Source organism: Ambystoma mexicanum, chromosome 8 (assembly GCF_040938575.1).
Source record: "Ambystoma mexicanum isolate Mex_15411 chromosome 8, UKY_AmexF1_1, whole genome shotgun sequence".
NCBI classification, from domain to species: Eukaryota; Metazoa; Chordata; class Amphibia; order Caudata; family Ambystomatidae; genus Ambystoma; species Ambystoma mexicanum.
Window position 1 is genome coordinate 666,699,641 of NC_090929.1, and position 26,006 is coordinate 666,725,646.

The 26,006-nt window shown below is 46.7% G+C and overlaps 1 protein-coding gene across 1 annotated transcript in view; it reads right to left on the reverse strand.

The window, feature by feature from the left end:
* DNAJC16 (DnaJ heat shock protein family (Hsp40) member C16) overlaps window positions 1–26,006 on the reverse strand; it is a 1,127,735-nt gene that overhangs the window by 139,726 nt on the left and 962,003 nt on the right. The window contains exon 13 of the mRNA XM_069610457.1: window positions 24,467–24,565. Within this exon, the coding sequence (XP_069466558.1) occupies window positions 24,467–24,565 (99 nt within the window). The remainder of the gene's footprint in view (window positions 1–24,466; window positions 24,566–26,006) is intronic.

Here is a 26,006-nt window from a genome sequence, read left to right on the forward strand (position 1 = left end):
GTTTTGGCTAGGTCTCCCCCCCCCCACCAGCTCCTTACCTTGTCCATGGTGCCTGATCAGGCCTTCTCTTGCACCGGTCCGATTCTTCCTCCGCCTACCCGAGTGGGTATCCTGCTGCTTGGGATCTTCCGGCGTGGCGTTGTTGGAGCTCCTCAAACGGGCTTGTTAGCTGCGCTTCGTCTGCCGGTCTCTCCTGTGTCGCAGTCTCTTCTTGCAGCTACAGTCTGCACTTACGGTCGCAAAGCCACAGTTCCGTCCTCGCCAATCTCATCTGCGTAGCTTCGACAGTCTGCGGCCTCCCCACAGTGCTCCGGAGTCCCTGGTGCAGCATAGTAGGGCCAAGCGCACTCTCACATATCGCAGAGGTGCTGCAGTTTTCCCTGCTATCCTTCCGACATTGAATTGCGTGTCGGGCGTGTATTCCTGGTCTCGGGTGGTCTGGCTGTGGTGATTCATACCTTTGTGGACCCTGTGCAGTCACTCCAGCGTTGCTATGGTCCGCTAGAATGCAGCCGCCATTTTCGATTTGCACCTCGGCTCAGTTTCTCACGGTGGTACGTCCCAATGCGATCGCTCTTAGCAGTATAACTTCAGGCAGAGCTTCTCGATGACTTCTGCTTTGATATCGCTGTTTGCCAGGTGTTTTTCGACTCTGTTCAGCATACGTTTGCAGCTCATCTTTGCAGAGCTGAGCGGGTGTGAGCAGTCGCCGCTAGCCCAGACTGCTGTTTCCAGCCCAGCACGGTCCTCGGGCCTCCAGTGAGTGTTTTTTGATTATTTTTATTTTTCAAGCTCCGCGCTCTGAGCGCGTTGTTTCTACACCTCCATGCCACTTTCTGGTCCTCCACTCCCGCCCGCCTATCTGACCGCCCACTCCTCCTATTGGGTGCTTTCTCTGGTTTAAACTGTCCCTCCTGGGCAGCCCCCCCTGCCTGGCAGCCCCCTCGGCTAAGGGCCCTTTACGCAAAGGGCGGCTCCCTGTCAGGCGGCTCCTTGTGGTGTCTGCAGGTGTCCACAGGGGACATCTGTTGCCACCCTACTCATTGGTCTGGGCCCCCTGTCCACTGTGTCCACCTGGTTTGACCAACTAACTCAGCTGTGATCTCACTTGCACTGTCACCATATTTAAAGTTGCTCTGTGAAACCTAGGCCTTTTTCTCCCTCTTTAGGATTCTCAAATTTAGGTTTTGTCTCTTTCCTGTCTTAGAATGCCCTGCGCCTCTTGAGCTCGCCGCGTAAGTACCGTCGTCCTGTGCCACTCTTCTGCTCACTTGCCTCTCGCTGTCTTGTCTGGCTACCCCTTGCACCCCCCTCCTCTCCCACCTATTCTATGGTGCTCTCTGTCTCCCCCATCTTTTCAAACTGTTTCACTATTGACTATCCTGCTCTCCTCAATAAGTCTGGTAGGAAAAAGTTTAAAAAGGACATCCTGGTCTCCAACCCAGGCCTCCCTATCGCTGACACCTACATTAGTGCCTCCTCCAAGGAAACTCTCACTGACATCCTCTTTGTCATTCCTTCTCCAGATCCATAGACCCCACATATGGTCTCCGTTCTCTCGCCTTTCTCCTCTTCTCCCATTAATGGTGGTACCCGATGGGATGCCCTCCTGGCCTCCTTCCTTTCCTCTAAGGTCATCATTAATGTCTACTCTAATGGAACCATCTTGCTCCAAGGCCCTCAAGCCAACCTTCATCTCTTTGATAGACGCTTTCTGCGCCTCTTCAACTTCCTTTCTTCTCCTGCTGTCCCCTCCCCCCTTTCCTTGGCTACCTTGCCTTCGCTCTCCCTCTCTGCCCCCTCTCGGGCGCTTTCTACACCTCCGCAGGGCGTACCTCTGATCTGTACACCTCCCCGGAAGTCCTTCAAGGAGGGCAACCTTCTCCACATTGCCACTCTTTACTCCCACTCCGCTGTCAAACACTCCTCTGATATCTGCCGCCTTCTTTAAGAACTTGACCTCGATGTCCTCGGTCTCACTGAGACATGGTTTACGGCCAGCTCCGTCACCAGCTTTGACACGCTCCTCCCTGATGGCTACAAGATCCTCTCCGCGCCCAGGCCATACCGATCTGGTGGGGGCGTAGCCCTCCTCTTCCCTAAGTGGATTCCTGCCTCTGTCATTCCTACGCAGGCCTACTCTTTTGAATGCCTCGTCTGCAGGCTCTCTCTTTCGCCTAGCCATTCCCTTACTGTGGCTACTATCTATCGGCCACCTGGTCAGGTTTCTTCCTTCCTCTCCGAGTGGGCGGACCTCTCCTCCTCACTACTGGCCTCACCCACTCAACTCCTTCTCGGAGACTTCCACATCCACCTGGATGCCTCCTGTCCACCCTCTGAACTCTTTTGCGACCTTTGCGACTCTCTCACTCACTATTCTCCCCTCCGGCCCGACTCACTCTGCAGGGCACACTCTCGATGTTCTGATCTCTTCAAACCTACCCCTCTCTATCCCTCTCTCCTGGAGTGACCACTTTCTCCTATCCTCCCACCTCACCCTCCCTACCCCACAGGCCAAGCCACCACCGTCACTGCCACCCACCTTCTCGGTCCCCCGACCCATGAAGCGTGTGTCAGTTGAGGCTTTCGCTGCCACCTTCTCACCACTTCCTCCCCTCCAGGCTGACTCTCACCCTGACACAGCCCTCTCCACTCTGTTATATCTGATACTCTTGATATCCTTGCCCCTGTCATGAGAATCTGCCTGAAGCCCAAAGCCAAGTGCAACTCCTGGAATGACTCAGACCTCGTCAGCCTAAAACGCAAGTGTAGGGTTGCCGAGAGGAAATGGCGTGCTTCAAGTTCATCCTCTGACAAACTGGCCTGCCACCTGCTGCAAAGGCAATACCGGCTCTCCGTCCTCACCAGGAAGAGAGCTCATTTCCAAGCCTGCGTCTCTGCCGCATCTAACAACTCGGCTGAACTCTTTAAAATCTGCAAGGAACTGGCCAATCCTGCCGCAGTCTCTACCTCTCCTGTCCCTTCCCAGGCCCTCTGCGCGGCACTGGCCTCACTTCATTTCTAAAACTCAGAACATCCTGTCCTCACTCTCCTCCTCTCATCCCCCTCCCGCTATTCCCTGCTCTTCCACTGGCCCTTCTGCAGCGACCCCTCCTCCCTCCTCTACCTTTCCCCTTTTCTCTCCAGACGAGGTTTCTAGACAAGTCCGACCTATGAAAGTCTAGTTGAAACCGGTTCACCCCTGTTCCCCCAAAACTATCAAGGATCACATGGACTCCCTGGCTCCTGCCCTGGCGGATTTCTGCAATCACACCTTCGCCACTGTAGTCTTCCCTTCCCCCCTGAAGCACTCCCTTGTGCACCCTCTTCTTAAGAAACCCTCTGACGACCCCTCGTGCCCTGCCCGGCTAACTATCGCCAAATCTCCATAACTCCCTTCCTGGGCAAGCTCCTGGAGAAACTGGCCATCTCCCAACTCAATCTCCACACTGAATCTGGTGGTTGTCTTCATGACCATCAGTCTGGCTTCAGAGCTGCCAGAAGCACTGAAACTGCTCTCCTGAACATCCGTAAAGACCTGCTCTCCAACCTCGACTCTAACACCCCTTGCATTCTTATCCTGCTTGATCTCTCTTCTGCCTTTGACACGGTCAACGATGCCATCCTGCTCAACCGTCTCCGTGATAACCTGGGTATCACTGGTCAGGCTCTGGCGTGGCTGACTTCTTTCCTCTCCAACTGACCCTCCCAGGTCCAACTTGGGTCCTTCCTCTCTGACATATTTTTCTCTACCTGTGGTGTCCCCCAGGGATCGAACCTCTCTCCCTGGCTGTTCAACCAATACCTGGCACTCCTTGCACACTGCATCGCCGCTCTCTGTCCCAATTTTCAGTGCTATGCGGATGATACCCAGCTCATTTTCAGGCTACCCTCGGCCTCCCCCTCCGCCTCTCCTTCCCTCATCTCTGACTGTCTGTCATCCAGGATTGGTGTGCCGCCAACGGCCTCTGCCTTAATGCCAGTAAGACTGAGATTCTACTCATCGGCACACCCACTCCCTCCTTCCCTGCAGCATCCTGGCCGGCCTCTCTTGGCCTTTGTTAGGGAGAATTCTCTGTAAGGCTAATTTCCCAAACCTATTGAGTCCCCCAGCAGCTTTGCTGGATTTTTGGGGTTTTACTTTTTCTCCTGCTAAGAGTGAGATCCTTTTTACTCCCACTCTTAGACATGATTTGAGGTGTTCCTTTATCTTTCAATGTGTTTTATGGGCTATGGGGTCCTTTACTCCATAGGGTCGCATGTGTTTTTGATGTGGGTTACACAGCACCCTCCGTGCAGTAACCCAGGGGTGTCGTAGCGACCCCCCAACATAGACTCCATACCCTGGGACTGATTACTGTCTCCCAGGGCATGTAAAGTCATCATTGGCTTTACTAGTCCCAAATTATGAACAGAAACCAGTACAAACCATCATATTGTAGACGTACTGGTCGGGGCAATTCGATTGCCCCGGGGTCTGTTGTTCAAGGGGGTACGTCTCCGTCCCCCCTGATCGAGTTTTGGCTGGTGGCAGTGGATACTACTTTTTATATTCGACCGCAAATATATCTCTATGGGATTTTCCCATTGTTCGAGGCTACCAACTTTAATCATTTAATTCTTAGAGCCTCGACATACCGCCGGTATATTTATTTACTATTAATTCACTAGTTGGTATTTTTGCCAGAACTCGATTCGAAAATGGCATTTGTGTTCTCTTCTGTGACTCCAACCCAAGCCCAGCCCTTTGTTCCACTTTTGGCGGGCTTCTCCACAGAAGCCTCCAAAAGTGGTGCCACTCTGTCTGGGTATCACAAGGGGTGTGGGAGGGGGTTTAGGCACCCTGGACTGAGTTACCTTGGTAACTCAAGTCACACTCTTGTGTGATTGGCCCAAGTGGTGAGCCGGCCGGCTCACCACTTAGCATGTTTGATTGACAGCTAGGCTGAGTGAATGGGGGTGTGCTGCATAAAAGCAGGGCTTTGGGGACTGGAACTTCAGAAGTCGCCACAGGACCTAAGAATCCGAGGAGGGAGACGCTGAGCCGACCTGCAACGACGACGACACCACCGGTGGAGACCTGCTGAACCGTCTCACCACTTTTCCCGACGACAGAGGAGATCTCCAGTCCGGAGAGTCTTCTTCCTTTGACTAGTGGGGATAACCATTTTTGCCTTCTTTTCACCTTCCTGGAGCATCTCGTGTCCGCCTTGCCCGTGCCAAGCACCCCGGCAACCGGAATACCATGGTTTACCACTACCGCGAAGAGAAGGGTAGTACCTTTTAACCGAAGAACTCCGCGGCTGGTTTCATCCCTGGCAGTGCAACAACCTTCATCTTTCCTCCACGGCGAGACCTCTTCTTCCTCTGGACGAAATGCCGACTTGCACCTGTTGCCAGGAACAAGTTCCCCCGCTGGAGCTTCCTTCACACTTAAGGTACTGTGTCCCGCCTGGCTTCCCTTGCGACAGATCGTTCGGGGGGCACAGTAAAGCCTCGACTTTCTAACCTGGGCTAGCCTGGAACAACCTAGCTAACTTTTCCTGACTTTAATTTCATCCTTTTTGTGCGAACTATCTACAAGACTCTTTGGGCATAACCCCACTGTGTGATCCTGGACCCCTTCTGCTTGCTCTCTCCAAGAGTGGGCCTTGCAATTGACTTCCTTGCTCTCCAGTAGAACTCTGCCTATCCTGCCTTACTGTGGTTATTTTTAAAAGTATTGAAACTTGTGTGCTTCCTTAACTCTGCCTTTTTCCCTCCCTTTCTTTATAACTTATTAGAGTGCCATTTTATGTTAAGCGCTCACCTCTGAAAATAAGTGGTGTTTCTCACTAAGACTTGTCTAATAAGTGAATAGGGTTGTATATATATGATAGTGACTGTGTGCTGAATTTACTTACCTCTTTTTGCTAGTGTAAATCACAAGTGTGTCTTTAAATAAATAATTATATACTTTTACACCAAAGCTCTGGTCACTGTGTGTTTGTGCTACTGTGTCTCTGTACCTATTGTGTATACTCTGCATACTGCCTAACTCTTCTTGAGGGAAGTCTAACTGCTCAGCCACAGCTACCAAGTGAATCTGTGTGGTACAGACTGCTACCAAGTGGGTTTACTGCCAAACACCTGTAGTCTTAAATCTTTTGCAGTGGTCCCTTAGGGAACTGCACAGGTTTCTGCCTAACAGCCTTCCTCTCCCTCTCACCTGCAAGGCAAAAAACCTCGTGGTCATCTTCGACTCTGCACTCTCCTTCTCCCCTCACATCTCTGACGTCTCTAAGAGGTCACACTACCAGCTGCAGCTCCTTAGAGGTATTTATTCTTCCTTTCCTATCCTATCCTATCCTTCCCCCAGAAGCTCACCGTCTCCAAAGCCCTGGTCCTCTCCAAGCTGGACTACTGTAACAGCCTCTATCTAAATCTTCCTGCCTCCACTCTCCGCCCTCTGCAACTTATCCAGAACAGGACTGCGAGACTTGTCCTTGGCCTCAAGCCCAGGGATCGTATCTCTCCAGGACTGAAATCTCTGCACTGGCTCCCAGTGGCTGCGAGGATTAAATTCAAAACCCTCTGCATTGGACACAAGGCCTTCTGGGCTCTGGGGCCGCAATACCTTGAACTCTCTTCCTAAATATCTTCCTTCTCGAGCTCTTCGCTCATCTGCCTCCAACTCCCTCAGGGTCAGTCGCTTCTCCAAACAACGAGTTGGTGGCAGATCACGCTCTTCGGCAGGGCCCTCTCTCTGGAACAGCCTTCCTGCCTCCCTGAAACTCGAGGAGAACCATCTCCGGTTCCGGAAACACCTCAAAACCTTCCTCTTTGCTTCTGCTTTCTCTCCTCCCTTGCTGAATTCCTGACTGAAATTGCACTGGTTACCTGGCCACCCTTTTCTGATCTCTGGCCCAGGCCACGTCAACTGCCCACCTGCACTGACTCCCTGGCAACCTCTGCACTTGGGGACCGTTTTCTGTATCCCTTCAGTCCCCTTTCCAGCACTTTGTACTTCCTTGGACATGCCACCAGCTGGCTGTTTTATGTGTTTTATTTATCTTATTTATTCCACTTCCCATGTACTGCACTTTCCCCTCTCTCCCCCCCTCGCACCTTTCCATTCCCCCCTTCCCATGCACTTGCGCGATATGAATGACACCTTGCTTAGTAGGATCGTTGTCTGTCCTCCCTTTGCCCCCTCTCCCCCCTTGCCTCCGAGCACCTTGAAACACTTGTGTATAGGCGCGTTATAAATGCCATATCATATCATCTTGGTCACATCATACGGAGCTCACCGAGAGTGCATCCTGTTTACATGGCCGTTGGCCACACCCCCTTCTGAAGTGCTTATGTTAATGACAATAGTCTTGGCTTTTAAGGTAGCGATATTCAGTGCCACCTAATAGCCCAAACTAAAAATGGTGCAGGAAGCACCTGAAGATAAAAAGTGCAAAAGGAAGTGAAAGTAAAGCATCAAGAGAGGGGTAAAGGGTCAGAGTGGCCGGGCTGAGGAAAAGCAAAGAGCATGGGGTTCTCGAAACCCTCCGATTGTACCCTACAAGAGGATGATATGCAGCAAAGATTGTACATACGAAAAGGAACATCCTGACCAGCTGACCTGGTGTTTGAAAGCTGGAAGCGGCCAGAGCTTGGGGAAGGGAACACAGAGGCCTATTGAGAACAGTGGACTTTGTGTTTTGTACTGAAAGCTGAAAGTGAAGATGAAGCTTGGGGAAGGGAACCCCCCCCCCCCCAAAAAGAATAGAAGGACATTGAAGGCGTTTGAATTCACTGTAAGAGTTCTGTGAAGAAGGATGTACAAACATCCCTGGTGAGCGAAGCCATCTTTGTGACACTGTTTGTGTATGTGTTTATTTATAAAGCGCTCCAAACCCTCAAGTATCTGGGCGCATTACAAGAATGTTCACATACTTAGTTACAATAAAATCAGTAGGCACAAGAACATAATAGCATTAAGAGTGTATACAGATCAAAATCCATACAGTAGGCAAAATACATACAGATATGCAAGGTCCAAGTGTTAGGGTATTGTTAAGTATTTAGAAGTGAGCCAATCTTTGGCGTTTTTCCTAAAGTTGAAGGAGGATTGGTCCACTCTTAGGGTTATGGGTAGGGAGTTCCAGAGTTGGGCAGCCATAACAGGAAAGCTACTACCGCCTGCTGTTTTCAGTTTGAATCTTGGGACTCTAAGGCAGAGGGAGTTCGTAGTTCTCGTAGGTCGTGTGGACATATTTCTGGTGAATTGTTCCATTAAGTATAAGGGGGCAGAGTTGTTAAGATATTTATGAGTCAGGGCTGAATTCTGTCCTGGATAGCCAGTTGTTATTCCGTCTGTCTGCTGAGATATGCTGTCTTCTAGGGATGCCTAAGGCTGCTCTAAGTGCGTTGTTCTTAAAAATGTGGAGTTTGGTGATGATGAATTTGCTAGCACCTAAGTAAAGTGCATTACAGTAATCGAGTTTGGACAATATTAGGGCCCTAGTCAGCGTGACACAGCTTTCAGTTGATAAGAAAGGTTTACAGGTGTATGCTGTCGCTGATGCCGTGGCGTTGACTTGTTTACGCAGACTTAAGGCAGAATCTAGGTAAAAGCCTAAGGTTTTTACCTCTTTGGCTACCTTGATGTCAATGCCGTCAATGTTAAATGAGAGGTAGTGGTTGCTAAGTTTCTTCAGATTAGTAGGAGAGCCTAGAAGCAGCAATTCTGTCTTCTCATCATTCAGGCAGAGGCCATGTGTGGCCATCCAAGCCTCAATGATGAGGTACATTTTATTGACCAGTGCCAGGTCCAAGTCATAGTCGCCTGTTAGGGTACGCGTATCTGGGTGTCATCTGCATAATTAGAGTAGGTGACACCCAGAAGGTCCAAGTCATAAAACAGGGGTTTGGTAAACACATTATACATTATTGTGTGTGATACACAAGATCCTTGCGGTACTCCACATGTTATAGGAATAGGGTTGGCTGCTGCTGAAGACGAGAAGACTCATGGATCTATTATTCAGGAAAAATTGGATCCATGCTGTTGCTTCTGTAGAGAAATAGGGTGCTGTGGACAGATGTTTGCAGAGCACTCCATGGTCAACCAGATCAAAAGCGGCGGATAGATCTAAAAGGAATAAAAGGGCAGATTTCCCTTTGTCTTTAAGGTCATCAATCTGGTTCTTCAGATCAATCAAGGCTGTTTTTGTGCCATGTTGAGGTCTGAAGCCAGTTTGTCGGAGTCCTAGAAAGTCATTAGTCTCTAAGTATGATTGAATCTGGATATAGGCTGCTTTATCGATCTTTAGTAGAAAGGGGACAGTAGTGAGTGAAGCAGAATGTTTGGTCACATCAGCAGCTCTGTTTCTGTTTGTTACTTTGGCTGAATCCACCACAAACTGTGTGATACTTTATTCCATGTTTGGAAACGTTGCTGGCAGCTGGAGGCAGTCCCCTTTTCATCTCTATTGCTGCTCTGCATAAAGTGTCCTCCAAGAAGCGGAGTGAAGCAGAGTGTTTGGTGTCCAGCGGCCGTATCTAATTCTGCTCCAGCTGGGTGTCTATTACTGTGCTGAGGACTATCGCACCGAATACATAAGGTATTTGTGCCTGTGTTTTCTGCATGTGACAAACGGTGCCTTATTTAAACACATAATCACAGTTGTGATCTCCTGCTGGGCTGGTTCGTACTTCACCTGTATCTTTCCTATACTGAAGAACTGAGAGGCAACAGGCTGGTGAGAGAATGCTCCCCCTGGGACGCCAAATACAGACAGTCTCCCTCTCCCTCCGGCTTGATTGCACTTATCCTTACACAGCAGCCTGTTCATTTTGCCACGTGGAGACTGCGGGGTCTAGAACCCTTTGAGCCACGTGTTTTTTTTGTGTTGCTATTATGACTGAGAATGACCAGGAAAAGGGAGGAGACGCCTCTCCTTCACTTCATCTGGAGCATAAGACTTTGCACGCGGACAATTTAAGAGGGTATTATCAAACTACAGAGGATCTTAACATGAATCAAGAGCCCTCGGTGATTTTTTAGTACCCCCTCCCAGAGAAGCTCTACATTTATGTCCTCTTGACGTAAGAGTTGAGGGTGATGCAAAAATCCACTCTCCTCATAACCTCTTAAAGCACCGCCTGGATAGTGTGTCCTCAGCTCTGTACCACTCAACATTTTACAGACAAAAACAGTACTCTGTTCCCTCTCATCTGAGCGGAAATTTTGACTCAACTCCTACTACACCACACGTTAAAGTTCATATCCATATGTCTGCGGCTAGCGATGGGGGGAGGGGGGGTAAAGTCCATTCTTAAAACCTTTCTACGTTTGTTACATCAAAACAATATAAACCAAACAGACTTGTCTCTCTGCTGGATCATCAATCTGGAAGCTAAGAGGCTTAACACCAACTTTGCCTCCCTCAAAACAAACGTTCTTTTATGCCCGGACAAAGTCGGTTGCAAGCTCGAAGAGTGAAAATGGCTCTGCAGTTAAAAACTCTAATACTGGTCAAATCGACTGCTCAGACCTAGCAAAAGTTATTCCCGAGTCTCCAGCAATAGCAAAGAATGGAGCATTGAAAGGGAAGGAGGATACTCATATTCAATCTTTACCAAACTTAACTCCTACTCCCAATACTGCAGAAACATCCATTAAAGGCGCTGCTAGTTTGGGTTCCATATCCCGGGGGGGGGGCTCAGGAAACTGAGTCGGAAGTGCCATCAATAAGTCAATCAGATAAAAAACACGGAATAAGGACTTAAACTAAATGCACCATCTACAAACAATGCAAGTCTGGGAACCACCCTGCAGGAAGTACGCGGGGCAAGTTGGTTTACCCAGGCACTCAGACGTAGACGGATGACGTCTTGCTCAGAAGAGTTAAATATATCTGAAAATACTCAGATAACATACAAAGCTCCTATTAGATCTTGCTGCCACTCAGAGAAACAAGCAACTATTGTTCCAACCCTAGATGCTAACATGATTGCGTCCTCTCTCACAATGGCTCCATTCATGAAGCTGTACGAAGGGATGGCGGATCAACTCCGAGGTCAAAACACCCTCATGGCCATGCTACATTCTAAAACAATCTACATTGAAGGCTTTATTAGGATACTCAAGGAGAACGAGGAGAAAAGTCTTGAAAGGATCACCACCTTTTAAAGAAATATTCTTGAGCCCCTCATTAAAGAAAAGGAAAACAGGAGGGCTTCCTTGTCAATAAACCAGAGGTCAACCCCCCCCCCTGCTCTCAACGACTAACAACAAAGATCCATTCTTAGGCAAATCTGACAAGGAACTGCAAACCTTGCGAGAACCCCCAGACAAATAAAAGTGTGATGAGGCTAACAGCCTTAAAGCTCCTAACAAACACTGTAGTCCTATTGCTGCCCCTAAATCCAGCTGCTTAAACGTTTGTTTCTAAAGAAAACCTGAGCGGTCGAACCGAACCGCTTCGACAGCTTCTGTATTGGTTCCTGAGAGGTTCTCTACAGCAATGGGCACTGTGGACTCCCAGTTTCTGACATCCTATGGAATTTTCAACAAAATGTTGGACCCCTTTCCTAAAGCAGGTGAAAAATGTGGCACCAAATCTTCGGGAAGCCGGACCATAGGGAAACAGCTGGCACCTCCAACAAAATCTATTGTGGACTCTTTGTCTCTTACACACAGACGAGCACCCCAATTAGTGAAGAATTTTAAAGATCTTAAAGTCCTTTCAAACCATCTGGGCTCCTCTAAGAATATCAAAAGGGTGATAACTCTGAGTGAGAGTTCCTCATGTGACTCTATGGATGACTCAGATACTAGGATATCCTTGGGGGATGGGCAGTGTGGACCTTAGTCTAAAAACCAGCTCTTCATGAAAGACAGTTGGAGACAATTTTGCCCTCAAAATACATCCATCTGTTTTGATGATCTAATGAACCTCTCCACATAGTCAGACAAAGAGTTTTTTTTACTAATGATCAGCATAATGACTCTTTGGCTGAGCGTTTGGCCGTCTTAAGAACTCGTCACCACACAAGTAGTTAATCTATTGTGATGATAGAAAATGAAAGTAGCGACAAATGTAAGATTGTTTCTCAAAGGTTTGAAAGGAGTGGAATGACAGTGCTACTGCTGATCGTCACCAAAGGGCAAAGGTGACCTCTCCTGTATGCGCGGCTAAGTCTAATCAGATCCCCAAGAGGGCACCCCAATTCATGAATCTATGTATTGACTTTAAGTCCTTGGAACAAAAAAGTAAAGAGCTAAATAGACAAGCCTTCTGGGGCGATAACAAGGAAGGTTACCATCAACCCACCCCTACTGATCCGAAAACATCTCAAGTTGATCGTGGGAGCAGGGCCCTAAAGAGGAGAAGTGAGGGTAAGATTGTGTTGACCCTCAAAAGAATTCTACACTTAAGGGACGTTTTATTCCTTAATAGAGAAAATGTCTTGAGACTCTTTCACAGTGTTCCAGCCTTGACTCAAATTCGCTCCAAGGACATCAACCTTGTTTAATTTCCTGACAAACGAAAAAAAGACAAGGTGAACCTGCATCTTTTTTCCAAGGAAGTCAAAACTCTACTCGTGGAGAAGTTCGTCAATTAGCTGAGTGGATTTTCTATTCGAGATTCTCATAGCCACATATCAGAAAATGCCAATAATGCCTCTGAATCAATAATGCACTTGTTGAAAGGCCCAAGTAGGCAGAAGTGCACGGTACCCATGAGAAACTCACAATTGCACTCACTAAAATATCAGATTTGTGGCAGAAAACGCAAACCTCAAAAATATGATCAATTTTCAAAATGGTGAGCAGCCTAAGCAACAAGAAGATCCCTGGTGTTGGCTGGCTGGAGCGTTGGCACAAAAGTCCTAATGCCCTAAGAACAGGGGCAATGAGCAACCAAAGGACGTTGCCTTTTTGTGTTGGAACACCAGGGGTTTCAGACATTTATGCAGAGAAGGTAATAGGCCTTTTGAGTCTACAGACTTGATGTGTCTCCAGGAGACATGGCTAAGGAAAATACCAATACTCGAGGGCTTTGCATCTTATTTAAACCCGGCCACCCAAGGCCAAAAAGGTCACTCGATGGAGGGCTTACTCTTCTTACTGAATGATGACTGCAGCCTCAAGGTAGTTTGGACAAAAAAATGTGTCTCCTCTTATACAAATTGTGATGCTCAACAAAAGAAATCCTGATGGGAGTAGTTCAGGAGGCTGGCTAATTTGCAACCTCTACAGGAACTCGGATATGGCTAAGAATTTCACTGATCCAAGTGATGGATGGAATTGACGAAATAAGAGCTTCTAGATCAGATTTAAAAATTATAATCTGTGGTGATCTCAAAATCCACTGCTTTGGTAGAGGCCGAACTCTGGTGGAAAACATTACACCGAACATGGATGAAGCTGCTCTGCGGGGCTGGAAATGGAGAAAGGAACTTGGTACTAGAAATATTGGGATCCTAAATGGCTGTACTTTGGGAGATATCCCTAACGAAACGTGGAAAAGGGGCCTCGAGAGGCAGATCCTCAATTATTTTTGTGTCTCAGATAACCAAAAGTCATACATAAAATCCCTAGTAGTGAAATCAACAGATTCGAGTGACCACAACCTCTTGATTCTAGCAATGGAGGGCCTTTATCACAATAAAATACAGCCTAGGTCAAGTAATTTAACGGTTCCTCCAGGCAGAAATGGTGTTAGACTGACAGCGGAAAACAATGGCTATGAGAGAGGCCCTTAATATGTCTCCTTCAAGAGTGGATCGCGACTATCCAAACTTCTTCTGCTTGAACTCTGTCATGAAGCCAAGACCAAGGCCCCAGGGAAAGCGCAAGTGTAAGGTAGTTGGTGGTACAGTGGGGGGTATGTCATTAAGCAGATGCCACCTCTGCCCTTTCTGCAGGAGTGCGTGGTGTGGCAACAAGAGACTCACAAGAGGCAAAGGCAAAACCCAGGAAAAAACATGTTTCCCAGCAGCCTCAAGCCAAAGGATTACAGCCCCAGCAGCCTGGACTCCTTTTTGGAAGCAATCAGGCACACAGGGCCTGCAAACGAGCCGGGCGACGCCCAAGCCAACGCCCAAAGCAACGCACATGCGCAAGATGACTAACGCGCATGCGCGGCTCTCGAACACTTGTTCGCGCTCGATTTTACTGCCGAGCGGACGCATCCTGAAGAGCTCCAGAGCAAAGCCTTGCACAGGGCCCGTCCTCGCTAGAAAACCCTCCACTGGCCCCGCAATCCCTAAAGATAAGTGATATTACTTAACTTGAATACGGAGCATGTTATGAATACTTACCTGATTGACTAACTCATGTAAAGGCTCCGGTTGACTGCCTGACAGCTGAGAGAGCCACGAAAGCGCATTGGAGAAAGACTACAAGGATTACTGGAATACTTATACTACTGCATTCCGAGTTACGCTCGCCAGTTGCAGGCACATTTGTGTCGCCTTTGGCTAAAAACAGATGTATTCACAGGGCACGTAGAGGGTGCATGCTAAATGTTTCGTTTTTTGTCAGGGGCATGCTGCCTTCGAATCCGCCCTGGTTACCGCAGGGCCACAGACTGCAAAGGCGGCAGGCGGGGCAAGACTCAGTGGGAAGCCAGAGCTAAGTGCTTTCTTATGTTATACCCAAAGCATGTTAAGCTAGGTGTTTGTGCTTATATCCTGCAGCAGATTACTTGCTGGGTACCCATGTTCAGCACTAAGACGTGCTATTGCATAATTGTTTGTGTATCACGCTGCATCTTTCTGAGAGGCCACATTGCAGCACTAAAGACTGCTATTGTTTATGTATCGTGCTGATAACTTTCAGGGGCCCTATCCAACCACCAAGAGGCATAACTCAGTGCTGATACAAACTGAGTGCAGCGCCTCACAAAGGGTAATGCATGCATGAGACATGAATGTATGTATGGGTGAGCGTGTGTAATTGTTGGAGGAGTTCAAGAAGAGCTTCAGCACAACGGCCATCGGAACAGGCTCATTAAGATCAGAGCCAAGGAGCATGCCTTCCCTATAGGCCCCTTACTTGTCCATAACCTCTCCCTAACCCTCAACCCGGTTTTCCTACAACCCCAACCTATCCAATCCATGGACCCTAACCCTCTTTCCCTGTGGGGTCGCAGTGGCCTGCGTTCATTCAATCCAGGCGCCAAGACCACCAAGGGGAGGTAGGAGTTTGTCTTGCTTCTGTGCTGGACCGGATCTCGCCTTGACAAACGCAGAGAAAAAAAAAGTCTGGAAAAAAAAAAAGGATTGACACCAGCACCAATTCCACTGTGTGGTTTTTGAAAGAAGAAATCAATTGAATTAAATAAATAAAATAAAAAGGCTATGGCAGAAAAAGCCTTCCTATGAGTCTTTATAAGCCTTCAAGAAAGCGAAACAAAGACTAGTTGAAATCACAAACATCTCATAATTCAGACAGAACATATGCTTCAGCTAATTACTAAAAATATAGGTGAGATGTGGAGGATCTTAAACGCGATGGATGCACCTCAACAATCCCTGCAAGCTAATCCTATTTCAGCAGGGGCCTGGATCACTCATTTTAGTAACCTTTTTTCAAGTGAAAATACAGCTAGTACAATTCCTGATATCAACTGTACGCCAAGTGATCCCTGGAACCTTGATACAAGCAGGGACAACATTTTGTCCTTGATTAAATCTGCAAGTTCTTCCAGATCTGGTGGCCCAGATAGGTTAACTAATATGACCTTGAAAAAAAACAGAGGGAGGGGCATCCTTCATGTAATATCGGTTTGAAATTATGAAACTACTGAAGGAAATACCGCCTCATGGAGGTCTTCTAACATAGTCCCAGTTTTCAAGAAGGGTGATCGGTCTTTACCTGGAAACTACAGGCCTATCGCCCTTCTTGACGTTATGGGGAAGATATTCGCAGCCTTGGTGTTGAAACAACTAACTGGCTGCAACAAACTAAACATCGAGACCCGTGGCAGTCAGGTTTTGCAAAAGGTTTTTGAACAGCGCAGAACTTGTTTCTCATAAATCTGCTGAAATTAAGATCTTTGCAGAGAAACAGCCAGAAACTATATTTGGTTTCAGTTCACCTATCCAGGGCCTTAGATTCTGTCAATCGTCAAACCCTTTGGAACAAATTAAAAGCGTGGGGTTGTCCCAGTGATATTCTGGAAGCCATAATGGGTCTTCACACCCAAACTACAGTATGTTTAAGGCTGAACAAAGCAGGCAACCTAACTGATCCAATTACTACTTTTACTGGCCTAAAACAAGGTTGCCGATTAGCACCAGCTATCTTTAACCTGTATATTGCAGATATTGAGGATTATTTTGTAGACATTTAATGCTCCCCTCACCCCCAACTAGTACTGGAACACAGGTTAATAGATTGCTATATGTGGACCACTTCATTATAATGGATGAAACACCAATAGGACTGCAGCGCCAACTGGACGCATTGTCCACGTTTTTGGCTGCAAATGATCTAAAGATAAACCCTTTGAAAATAGTGTGTATTGATTTGGCAGGAAATGTGGGATGAAAGGGAAAGGAAGCTGCTGGTTCATTGAAGGATCAAAGATACCAGTGGTAACCCAAATGACATACCTGGGAGTATCAATAAACGACAGTATCATAGATGTCCTCCATGAGGCAGCGTTGAAGAGGAAAACTAAATGCTTGGCTCTGCAGGCGAAGATCATTAAAAAATGTTTCTGTAAATTTAGACTCATCCCCATCATCACCTTTGACCGTATAAAAGTAATACCTATACTGACGTACGGTTTCCGAAAGTTCTTTATCTCTGCCCTGGAAAATCTGGACTGTACTCGAAGGACAATTCTGGAGATCTGTTTTATCGTTACCTAAATCCATGCCAGTCGCTGTTATTAGAAGAGAGTTGGGCCTAACATCCTTATACGTACAGTCTGGAAGAGCCCCTCCTTCTACCGAAAATGCTTAATACCGCCGATAGAAGGAGAGTTTATATTACTCAATCAGGCAATCTGTACTGGAAGTGATCGCTTTTTGGAGGAATCGTGTTCTAAATGTACCAGAATTTTAAGTAACGTTGGGAGAAATAACAAGGTATTGATAGAAAATCCCAAAAGTGTAAAGAAGGCACTACTCAATCAAGATTGGATTGACACATGGATGCTGCAAGCTTTACGGCAAATATTGTATGGAAAATAAAAGACCAGGAACAACTTTAACCTACCTCTGGAAATTCCCGTCAGATTCTGCGCACTCAATTCCTGAGAATATGATTGAACTTGTTAACAACTAAGGAGCTGCTGGAGGCTAGGAAACCAGCCGCCAGCAGAGACTACTGATGTAGACTATGTTCTTATTCACATGAATCTCTCTATCATCTTATCATGATCTGTCCAGGAATTGCGGTTGAAAGAGCAAACTTGATGATGCATTTTTTTTCCTTGAAATTTAGCACGTTCAAACACTTGGAAATGTGGTCCCATTTATTATTAGGGACAAGAACATCAGTGACTTTGCTTTGCTGGAATTTATTAAGATCATATTCACAAAAATGTAAACCATAGCCATTCCTTATAAATGTTTAGAAAGTATTTTTAATTGGATAATGTTCTTATTGTATCATATTGTGTTGCTTTTCTCTTTTTTGTGTTTTTTTATGCTGGTTGTTATAAAATAGCTGAAAGGTTTCAATTAGAAACTAGATGCTAATAAAAAAAAGAAAGGGGACAGTTGCCATCGATTTATAGTTGGTGGGGATACTTGGGGCCAAAGAAGGTTTCTTAAGCAACGGACATACCCATGAGTTCTTCAAGTTGGTGGGGACAGTGCTTCTACAGAATGATGAATTGACTATGGAGGTGATGAAAGGGGCAAGGTCACTAGTGGCTTCTTTTATTATGGTTGCCGGGGCAGGTATCTTCCTGACATCTGGAGGGTTTAAGCGAGGCTATGATATTTACAACCTCTGGGGTAGACACTTGAGTACATTTAAATAGTTGTAGAGGTTTGGCTAGGTTGCGGCAGGTATTCAAGGTGTTTTGCTTGAGTAGGGAGGTTGAGGTTTTTTTGTAGCTATCTTATTTTGGAGAAGGGATATCTTGTTATCTAAGGCATTTTGGATCTTGGTGCACCAAGTTTTATCCTTATTACAATTGTCAGAAGGAGTGATAGGGGATTCCAGTTCTCTTAGAATCGTGAAGAGTTCTCTCTCGCTAGAGCTTGCTTTGCTGATCCTCTCGTTATAGGCATCACGTTTGGTTTCAATTATTTCACATTTGTAATTAGCTGAGATTTTAAGTAAATTCTCTCTGTTGGCTGGTGTGGGGTTATTTTTCCACAAGGCTTCCCATTTCCTTTTTTCTTTTCTTAGGGCTTTAAGGTTAGGCGTGTACCATGCATTCAGGTGATCTTTAGGTTTACTTTTGCAGTTTTAAAGGTGCGATTTTGTCTAGGGCTTGGGAGATGTTAGTGTTAAGTTCGACCAACACAGACTGATCAGCAGAAGCAGGCATGGGGTTTAGTTAAGGTTGGAGGAAAGGCCCGATCATGTCTAAAGTAATGTTCTGCTTGTTTCTGGTGGGTATAGATGGAGCTGTAAGGTCATTTTCTTTTAGGCTAAGCACAGTCTTTGATAGAGAAAGTATGTAACCAATGGTCGGTCCACTGGTATGGTTCGATAGATGTTATGCTGGTCTGACAAATGAGGTCAGCTACCCAGTCTGGGGTTCTTTGCGTCAGGCCTAATTCAGTCAGAGTTTGATATGGCTGATGCATGTAGGTCCTTAGGGTTATTAAGGCCGAGATTAAAGTTTCCGAGAATTAAGATTTGTGAGGATGGCTTGGTATTGGTGGATAGTAGAGTGATCATCTCTTCCTCAAAAGCACCAATTGGTCCAGGTGCTTTATAAATCAGATGAGCTGTTACATGAGTTGGTAAAGGGAATTTTAACTGTCAACAGTTTGCAAGAGGTGACTGGAGAGTGGGTGGAGATTCTAAGTCCCAGAGTGGATTTGGCGATAAAGGCAATCCCCCCCACCTCTGGAGGATTCTCTGTCAGATCTGAGGACCGTATAGTTATCCAGAGTAGCAATCGAGAGGGCTGGCCCTGCAGATGCATGTAGCCAGGTCTCTGTTATTGCTAGGAAATCACGTTTTTTGTCAGTAATCAGGTCTGCAATATCTGTAGCATGAGCTAGCAATGATCTAGCATTGATCAATGCCCCTTTGATTGGTATCAGAGTTATTTGGAAGGTTAGGGTTGGGTATATTAGACTTCTCACCTGCTCTGATATGTTTATGGGTTTTTGTAGTGACTTTCTTCAGATCCTGTAGTAGGATATTAGCACTTGGTTGACTAGTCCGTATTATAAAGGTTTGCCTAGTCTTGAGCCAAGTCTAATGTTTCTAACTGAGGTGGGACAGGGGCTTTTGGCAACTCGTATAGTAGTATGTTTCAGGGTCACTGGGATAGTGGATAGTGTACTTGTCATTTCTCTTGATGGATTAGTGATTAGGTTTAAGTAGTTAGTTAGGGTGTTGGGTATTTGTGATATTTTGATGTCTAAAGGGTGTTGTCGTGGTCAAAGGCATCAAGGGAGGCAGGAAAAAAATGGTAGGCTTAATCCTAGAGATTATTTTTAGGGAGGGAGTGGGGTAGAAATTTAGTAGGCTTAATCCCGCTCATATTGTTGGCTGGAGTTGACATGGTGGCTAGTCCTAGGATTGGTTGGGTTTGTGACCTAATGAATGGTATCCGAGTCTTGGGTTGCCTAGTAGAGTCACCTGGTGTCACGTTGATGAAGTTGAGGCAGATAAACAGCAATCTAACATTAGGGTCAAAGCTAGTGGCATGCATAATTGCTAACAGGGAGGTGAACTACGGCCGTCCCCAGATATTGACTTAATGGAACACACTTGAAGCCCTCGCATTATGCAACAGTTGTGGGTACAACAGGTAAGTATAAATAAATTAATCTGATCATGTCTATTCGATACTGGTTGCCAATACATCCATGCCCGAGCCAGTTAAAAAAAGCAACTAACAAGGAACATGGCGGTCTAATAGGTTGTTTCAAAATATTATCTTATCAAAAATCACATCTTAAGCATACATCAAAATAATATCTTAACAATTACTACCTGGAGCCCTCAAGGATATAAGGTGCAGTAAACATGAATGATGGCTCACGAGTACAGTTAAACAGGGCAGAAAGAGGCTTGTGGAGTTTCGTGTCAATATAAGTCAAGCTAGGCAACAGTATAACATGGCAAGTCAGGATAGTTATGTGGTGAACAAGGAAATGAAGTCAAGTACGTTATAATACAGCATTCATAGTTACATGTGAAAATGCTAAAATGATGACATTACGATGTAGACGTAGGTCAGCAGGCGCAGGGATGGAGAATGTTAGGGTTACGGCAGTGACGACTGATTAGTAGTTGTATCGCTGAGTGCATGCCCACGTTAGACACAAAGTTTAATGTAGTCGTAAAGTCACTCGTAGCAGCAAATGTCAGTCAATGGCACTTAGGTTAGATAAGGGGATAAACAATCAGGGGATAATCGAGTGTAGTAATCTTACCCCATGTTGCAGGAGAACATGGTCGAATATGCAGGGGCAGCTGCAGTCGAGAGGGAGGCAAAGTCTGGCGTTCTGCAGCCCCGGGTCGGACCGGACAGGTCCAGACAGGTAAGGGCCTTATGCTTGTGCAGGCCTTTTACCGGCTGTCGCCTTCCGGTGGCCCTTATCGGCCTATAAGCAGGCCTGCAGTAGTTGCCTATAAACCAGCAGTAAACAAAAAACAGATGTTGCGGTGGCCATTTTGGAGCCAAAGGGGGCAGGCTTGCACATGGTGAGAAGACTATGTGAAACCAACTTTGGTTTTGCCATTTTTGTTCAACCACTATTTTTCCTTTGCAAAAGACTTCCTATCACATTTTTATACAGCATGAGGGCAAGCATAGGTTTAGCCACAGACAGACTTATTTTGGACTATTATACCACCACCATTAGAAGCATCATTTAAAGGAGCCATCCTTTTAGAGTTAGGGCCAGTCAGACATTCAACCATCCCAGGAACCTTAGTAAATAAAGGTTTTAAAACAAATAATTTTGAGTCGGTGTCTCTCTTCATACCAGGCATGTCTCACAGTCCCTGTAAATTGTTTTACTTGACTGGGCACTAGACTTCATTTTTCCTCGTTAATTGAGAAGCCCAATTGATGACTGTCGAGTATTTTGATGGCACAACTGAGGTCAGTCCCCTGTTATTAGCCAGTCGTCTAGGTAATGGTACATTGGAATTGATTGCTGCCATAGGTGCGCGGCTACCACGGCAAGGACTTTTGTAAACACTCTTGGTGCTGAGGCTATGCTGTACGGCAGCACCTTGAATTGGTAGTGTTAGCTGCCAACCTTGAATCTTAGGTATTTTTCTGTATGCTGGCAACACTGAAATATGAAAGTATGCATCTTTCATGTCCAATGTTGCCGTGTAACCCCTTGTTTCACTACATTGATTATGGTATGTGTAGGAGAAGTGCGAGGCCTTGGGGATTTAGGTAAGGGTTGTCCCATTTCTAAATTAAGGGTTTTCTGTTTAACTGGGTAATGCTCCATAAAGGTGGCAAATGAGATAACCTCATCCTTGGTGTCCTCGAAACGTTGTCTAGTCGAGGTACCTGTTTTAGGGAGGTCTGGCAGTGGGAACAAAATTGCTGTTACGCTCACCTGGTTCCCATGGGGGCGTCGACCGGAACTGGGCCGCTGTTTCCACCAGCGTGATGTGTAGCGCCGAGATGACTGACTGGACTGGCCCGCTCAGCCTAGTTTGTCTGGCTTGCAGGAATATTCTTCTGCAAAGGAGAAGGGGAATTAACCACCCGTGGAATTGAGTGTCAACCCACCTTCCCCACTCCCGTTGTCTTCCCACAGATCACTTTTGATGTCCCCTCCTTAGTCTCACCTGATGGTTTAAGGATGAGCTCTCCATCCTGCGTCGACCGCAGGGGCGCGTTGATGACCAGTTACTTCACTGGCGTAGAGGAATTGGTGAGTTCCAGTATTGACTCTAAAGTCCAATTGTTCATAAGAGTTCAAATGTCTGATCTTCACTCTGTCCGATTCCTTGCAGGTTGCCGATTAATCCACTCGAATATTTCCAAATGGCAATTAGTAAGATTCAGGTAAGTCTATTGTGGTTTTCCCCTTAGGGGCCGGGGTACGGCGATGAAGCAGAGTTGACTGCGCCGACCCGAGATGAGGGGAGACCCCCGTGGTAAATCAGGTACGTTTTTGGGGGTAGCTTGTATAGCCTTAGAGAGTCCCCTTGCTCACCTTGCTGTCTTTGTCTCCTTAGGTGACGGAATGCGGCCGCGAGATGGAGAGAGCGTGATGGAATGCTGAAGTACCGCCAAGCAGGTGAGTTCAGCGCGGCGCCGTAGGAATGCGAAGCGATGCTTCAAAGACTTCTGTCTTTCAGCTCCGTGGCGAAATGGATCAGTATTCAGGTAAGGATTAAAGTTAAAACTCCTGTTCTAACCTTTATCCTTCTTTTCTTCTTGTTTCAGGAGTCCCAGGACTGAAGCGGGCGTGGCTGAAGACTGGAGCTGCTGAAAACACAGTGAGCGTTACGCTGCAGCAAGCAGAATAACGCGAAGCACGTGTGGCTGTCCGGGCGTGGTTTAAATAGCCTTGGAAGAAGTTCCAGGTAAGTATTCTTCCACAGCCCCAACCCAAGTAACAAAATAGTCCCTTCAGTAAAATAGTCCCTCCTAAGCCTCATTTGGCTTGAGTCTTCATGCAGCATGGTCTGCCTCAGGTGAGTATGCAGCATGGTCTGCTTCAGGTAAGTTATCAATAATGAGCCTGGCGCCCATGGCGCCAGGACTGACTTTATCTTTATGAGCCTGGCGCCATAGGCGCCAGGACTGCACCCAAACAGCCCCTAACTGGGGCTTTTGGGCATGCTCCAAGTGGCATGATGCCTGCTTCTGGGGCTGCTGGGCCTGGTCTGGTCTTCCGGGGGCAGGCATCATGACAATTGCTTCTGGGTCTTCAATTGCTCTCTTCTTCTGAAGTGATTGAGACAAAGGGGAGGTAGCTCAAGAATTTTCTGGTTCCTTCTGTGGGACAGATGGTGTGACTTTAGTGTTTCCCTGAGACGTCTTTATGTGTTTCCCCTTAATAGAGAATGTTTTTGTAAGATTTCGACTTTTGTTTCAAAGGTAGTTAAACATCCGTTGAGGGAGTTGATTGCATGACAACTGGCGCCTGTTTTGTTTTTCTGCCTTGCGCTAGACAGAGGAGGGGAAGCGCAAAGGGATTGTGGTGTGTGTGTGGTTGGTAGGCATGAGGTGCCATCTGCCGGAGTGTGGCCTTTTTTCAATGCATATTTCGAAGAGCGGCTTAAACCATGAACGGAAGCGCAGAGGTTCCGGGAGTGAGGGAGCCCGATGGGAAGTGGCTGGAAGCAGGAGGTTCAATAACTAGAAATGAAAGCACAAAGGTGCAGATACTGAGGAAAAAGCCTGAAAAAAAAATAAAGGGAAGATCTTTGCGAACTGGGAAGTAAATCAGGACGGGTGTGTGCAGGAGTCAGAAAGTTAAGTCAAGAAGGATGGGGGCGTAAGGGCTGGGGGGAGAGGTGGTAACACAATGATCATGTTGGGGATGGGGTGTATACCGAGAGTTAGAGGCAGGGAGGCACCAAACCAGAGCCATGGTGAAAAGGAGCCCCAAATGATAGCCATGGTAAGAAGGAGGAGCACCGAACAAATACCATGCGAGTCTAATGGTACCGAGCAAGACCCATTGGGGAGACTGTGTGGAACACAGAGGGTGGGCCATATGGGTCTTGCTAAATGAGTAGTGCCAAGCACGGGCCACGTCAAGGGACAACGCACAGAGTGAGGGCAAAGGGGGATGGGAGTAGCAAGGATGTGCATTGGGGCTGAGGGGGCACACCGAGCAAGGGTCATGGGGCAATGAGGAAGATCTAGGGTCGTTAACCGTGAGTGGCTGAGGGGATGTGGAAGGCTAAGCCCCAAGTGAAGGTCAAGCACAACCAGGGATGGGTGCCCCAAGTGAAGGTCAAGCACAACCAGGGATGGATGGCCCAAGTGACAGCCGGGGAGGTGGAATTTGGGCTTAGTGGGTTGGCATTATACCAGGCAGGTCCAGAGGGAAGCGCAAAGGCAGCTGCATTTCTGGCAAACTATCACACATATAAATCAATTATGTGAATGTAGGGTGCAATAGAGATGAAATGATGCAATATGGTATATGAAACGTTGCTGGGGATTGATCTGGAATAGCATAGTGTGGGTGGAGGTATGGTTTTTGGTGTTTATGCGTTTGTGTGGTGTGTGTGTATGAGTGTATGCTGTGGTATGTGTGGTGTGTGAGAACAACATGTGTGCATTTCATAGATAGAGGTGAAGGTTTATGTATGTGCTGGGGTGGAGAGTGGCCGTACCTGGTGCTCTCTCGGCTGTACGACGTCTCGTTCTTTTCATTCTTTTCTGAAGGTTCCTCTTTTTCTGTTGAATTTGATTCTCTTTCATCATTTGAATCACTTAAAAAAGGAAACAAATTGAACAGGTGAATAATGCAATTTTAACAAGGAATGAGATTAATAAAATTAAATGATATACAGCATAACCCTACAGCAGTCTGCACTTGAAATGTCAGGAAACTTAGTTAAATAACCATGCTCTCCAGAACAGATTACCACTAATGAAGCTTCAGGTAGGTCACTCCATGAAAGTATCACTATAGTAAATGTGACTCTTGTATTGGATGTGGGTTGGATATGATGAAATCGTGGTAAAAACAAAAAGGTAAGAGCAGTAAATGTAGCATCAGAACAAATCTGAGTCTTTAAGCACTTTTATTTAAGCAATATAACCCAGGCAAGGGGCATTACCGGTAATGTCCCAGGGGACAAGTTACAAGTCTGAGCAGTAATGCCCCGCTGCAAGGGTTATATTGCTATTAGTACCCCAGTCCGTTGTACCAGAGTACTAATTGTGTTTGTATTTCAAGTAGTGAAACAGCGTGTTTACAGTTTCTCAGCTTGAGATAAAACTACAAATCAAGATGGCAATTTTGTTGGGGCATACTCATTCTGAGCAGACCCCTACGTATCCCAATCTACATCATGTGTGGGAGTGCCTGTGTGTCAGGCATGTATTCGGATTAGCACTAGGTAAATGTGAATATTAGTGGGAGACTATGTGCATTTGATCTGTACCCAATGACAGCGGCTAAAATGAGCTGCTCCTTTGGGCCTTGAGTGCACATATTGACTGTGTCCCTGCTCCCTTTTCCTTGAATCCCTGCTCTCCTGGGCTGGATTCTTTCTGCAATTGTTGTACCCGTTGGAACATCCTTCTAGCCCAAGTGTTTAATTAAAGATTGGATAGCCCTCCTTGTTTTTTTGGTCTGAAAATCTAAGTGGCTGCTAGTTGTGCCATCTGTCGCCGCTTTTTTTTGTTTTTTGGCTGGCTGGACCTCCTGCTGCCCTGAGTTGACCTGTAACCCCTGCTGGGTTTGGAAGCATGCTCCCTCTGTAGCTCTGTTTTTTGCCTCATGTATCAAGTGTCTAAGAGTCCTCTTTGTTGGCTTTACCACATCTGGGTCATGGGTTTGAGTCCCACAGACTTGAGACCCCAAACACTACTAATCGGACATAAACCTGACACCCAAACGTGCCAGCGCACCCACCAATGCAGGGCTAGTTTTTGCTGTAGCCAGTGCCTTGAGTACCTGCCCCAGCTGCTAACACCCTAATCCATTTGTTCGCCAGGATACCATAAGACTGAAAGCAGTGGGGATTTGTAGCCCCCTGTTCTATCGCTGATCTCCATAGGAAAGAGTGGGCCTAAGGTTCCTTCTGCAAGCTGCCCTTGCTGCCAAGCTCGTTCTTGAACATTGAACTCTTCTGTGGGGGGCATCTTCAGGCTCCCCAGTTGGTCAGTTGCCCATTCTGCTGCACCTGTGGTTAAGAGTAAAAA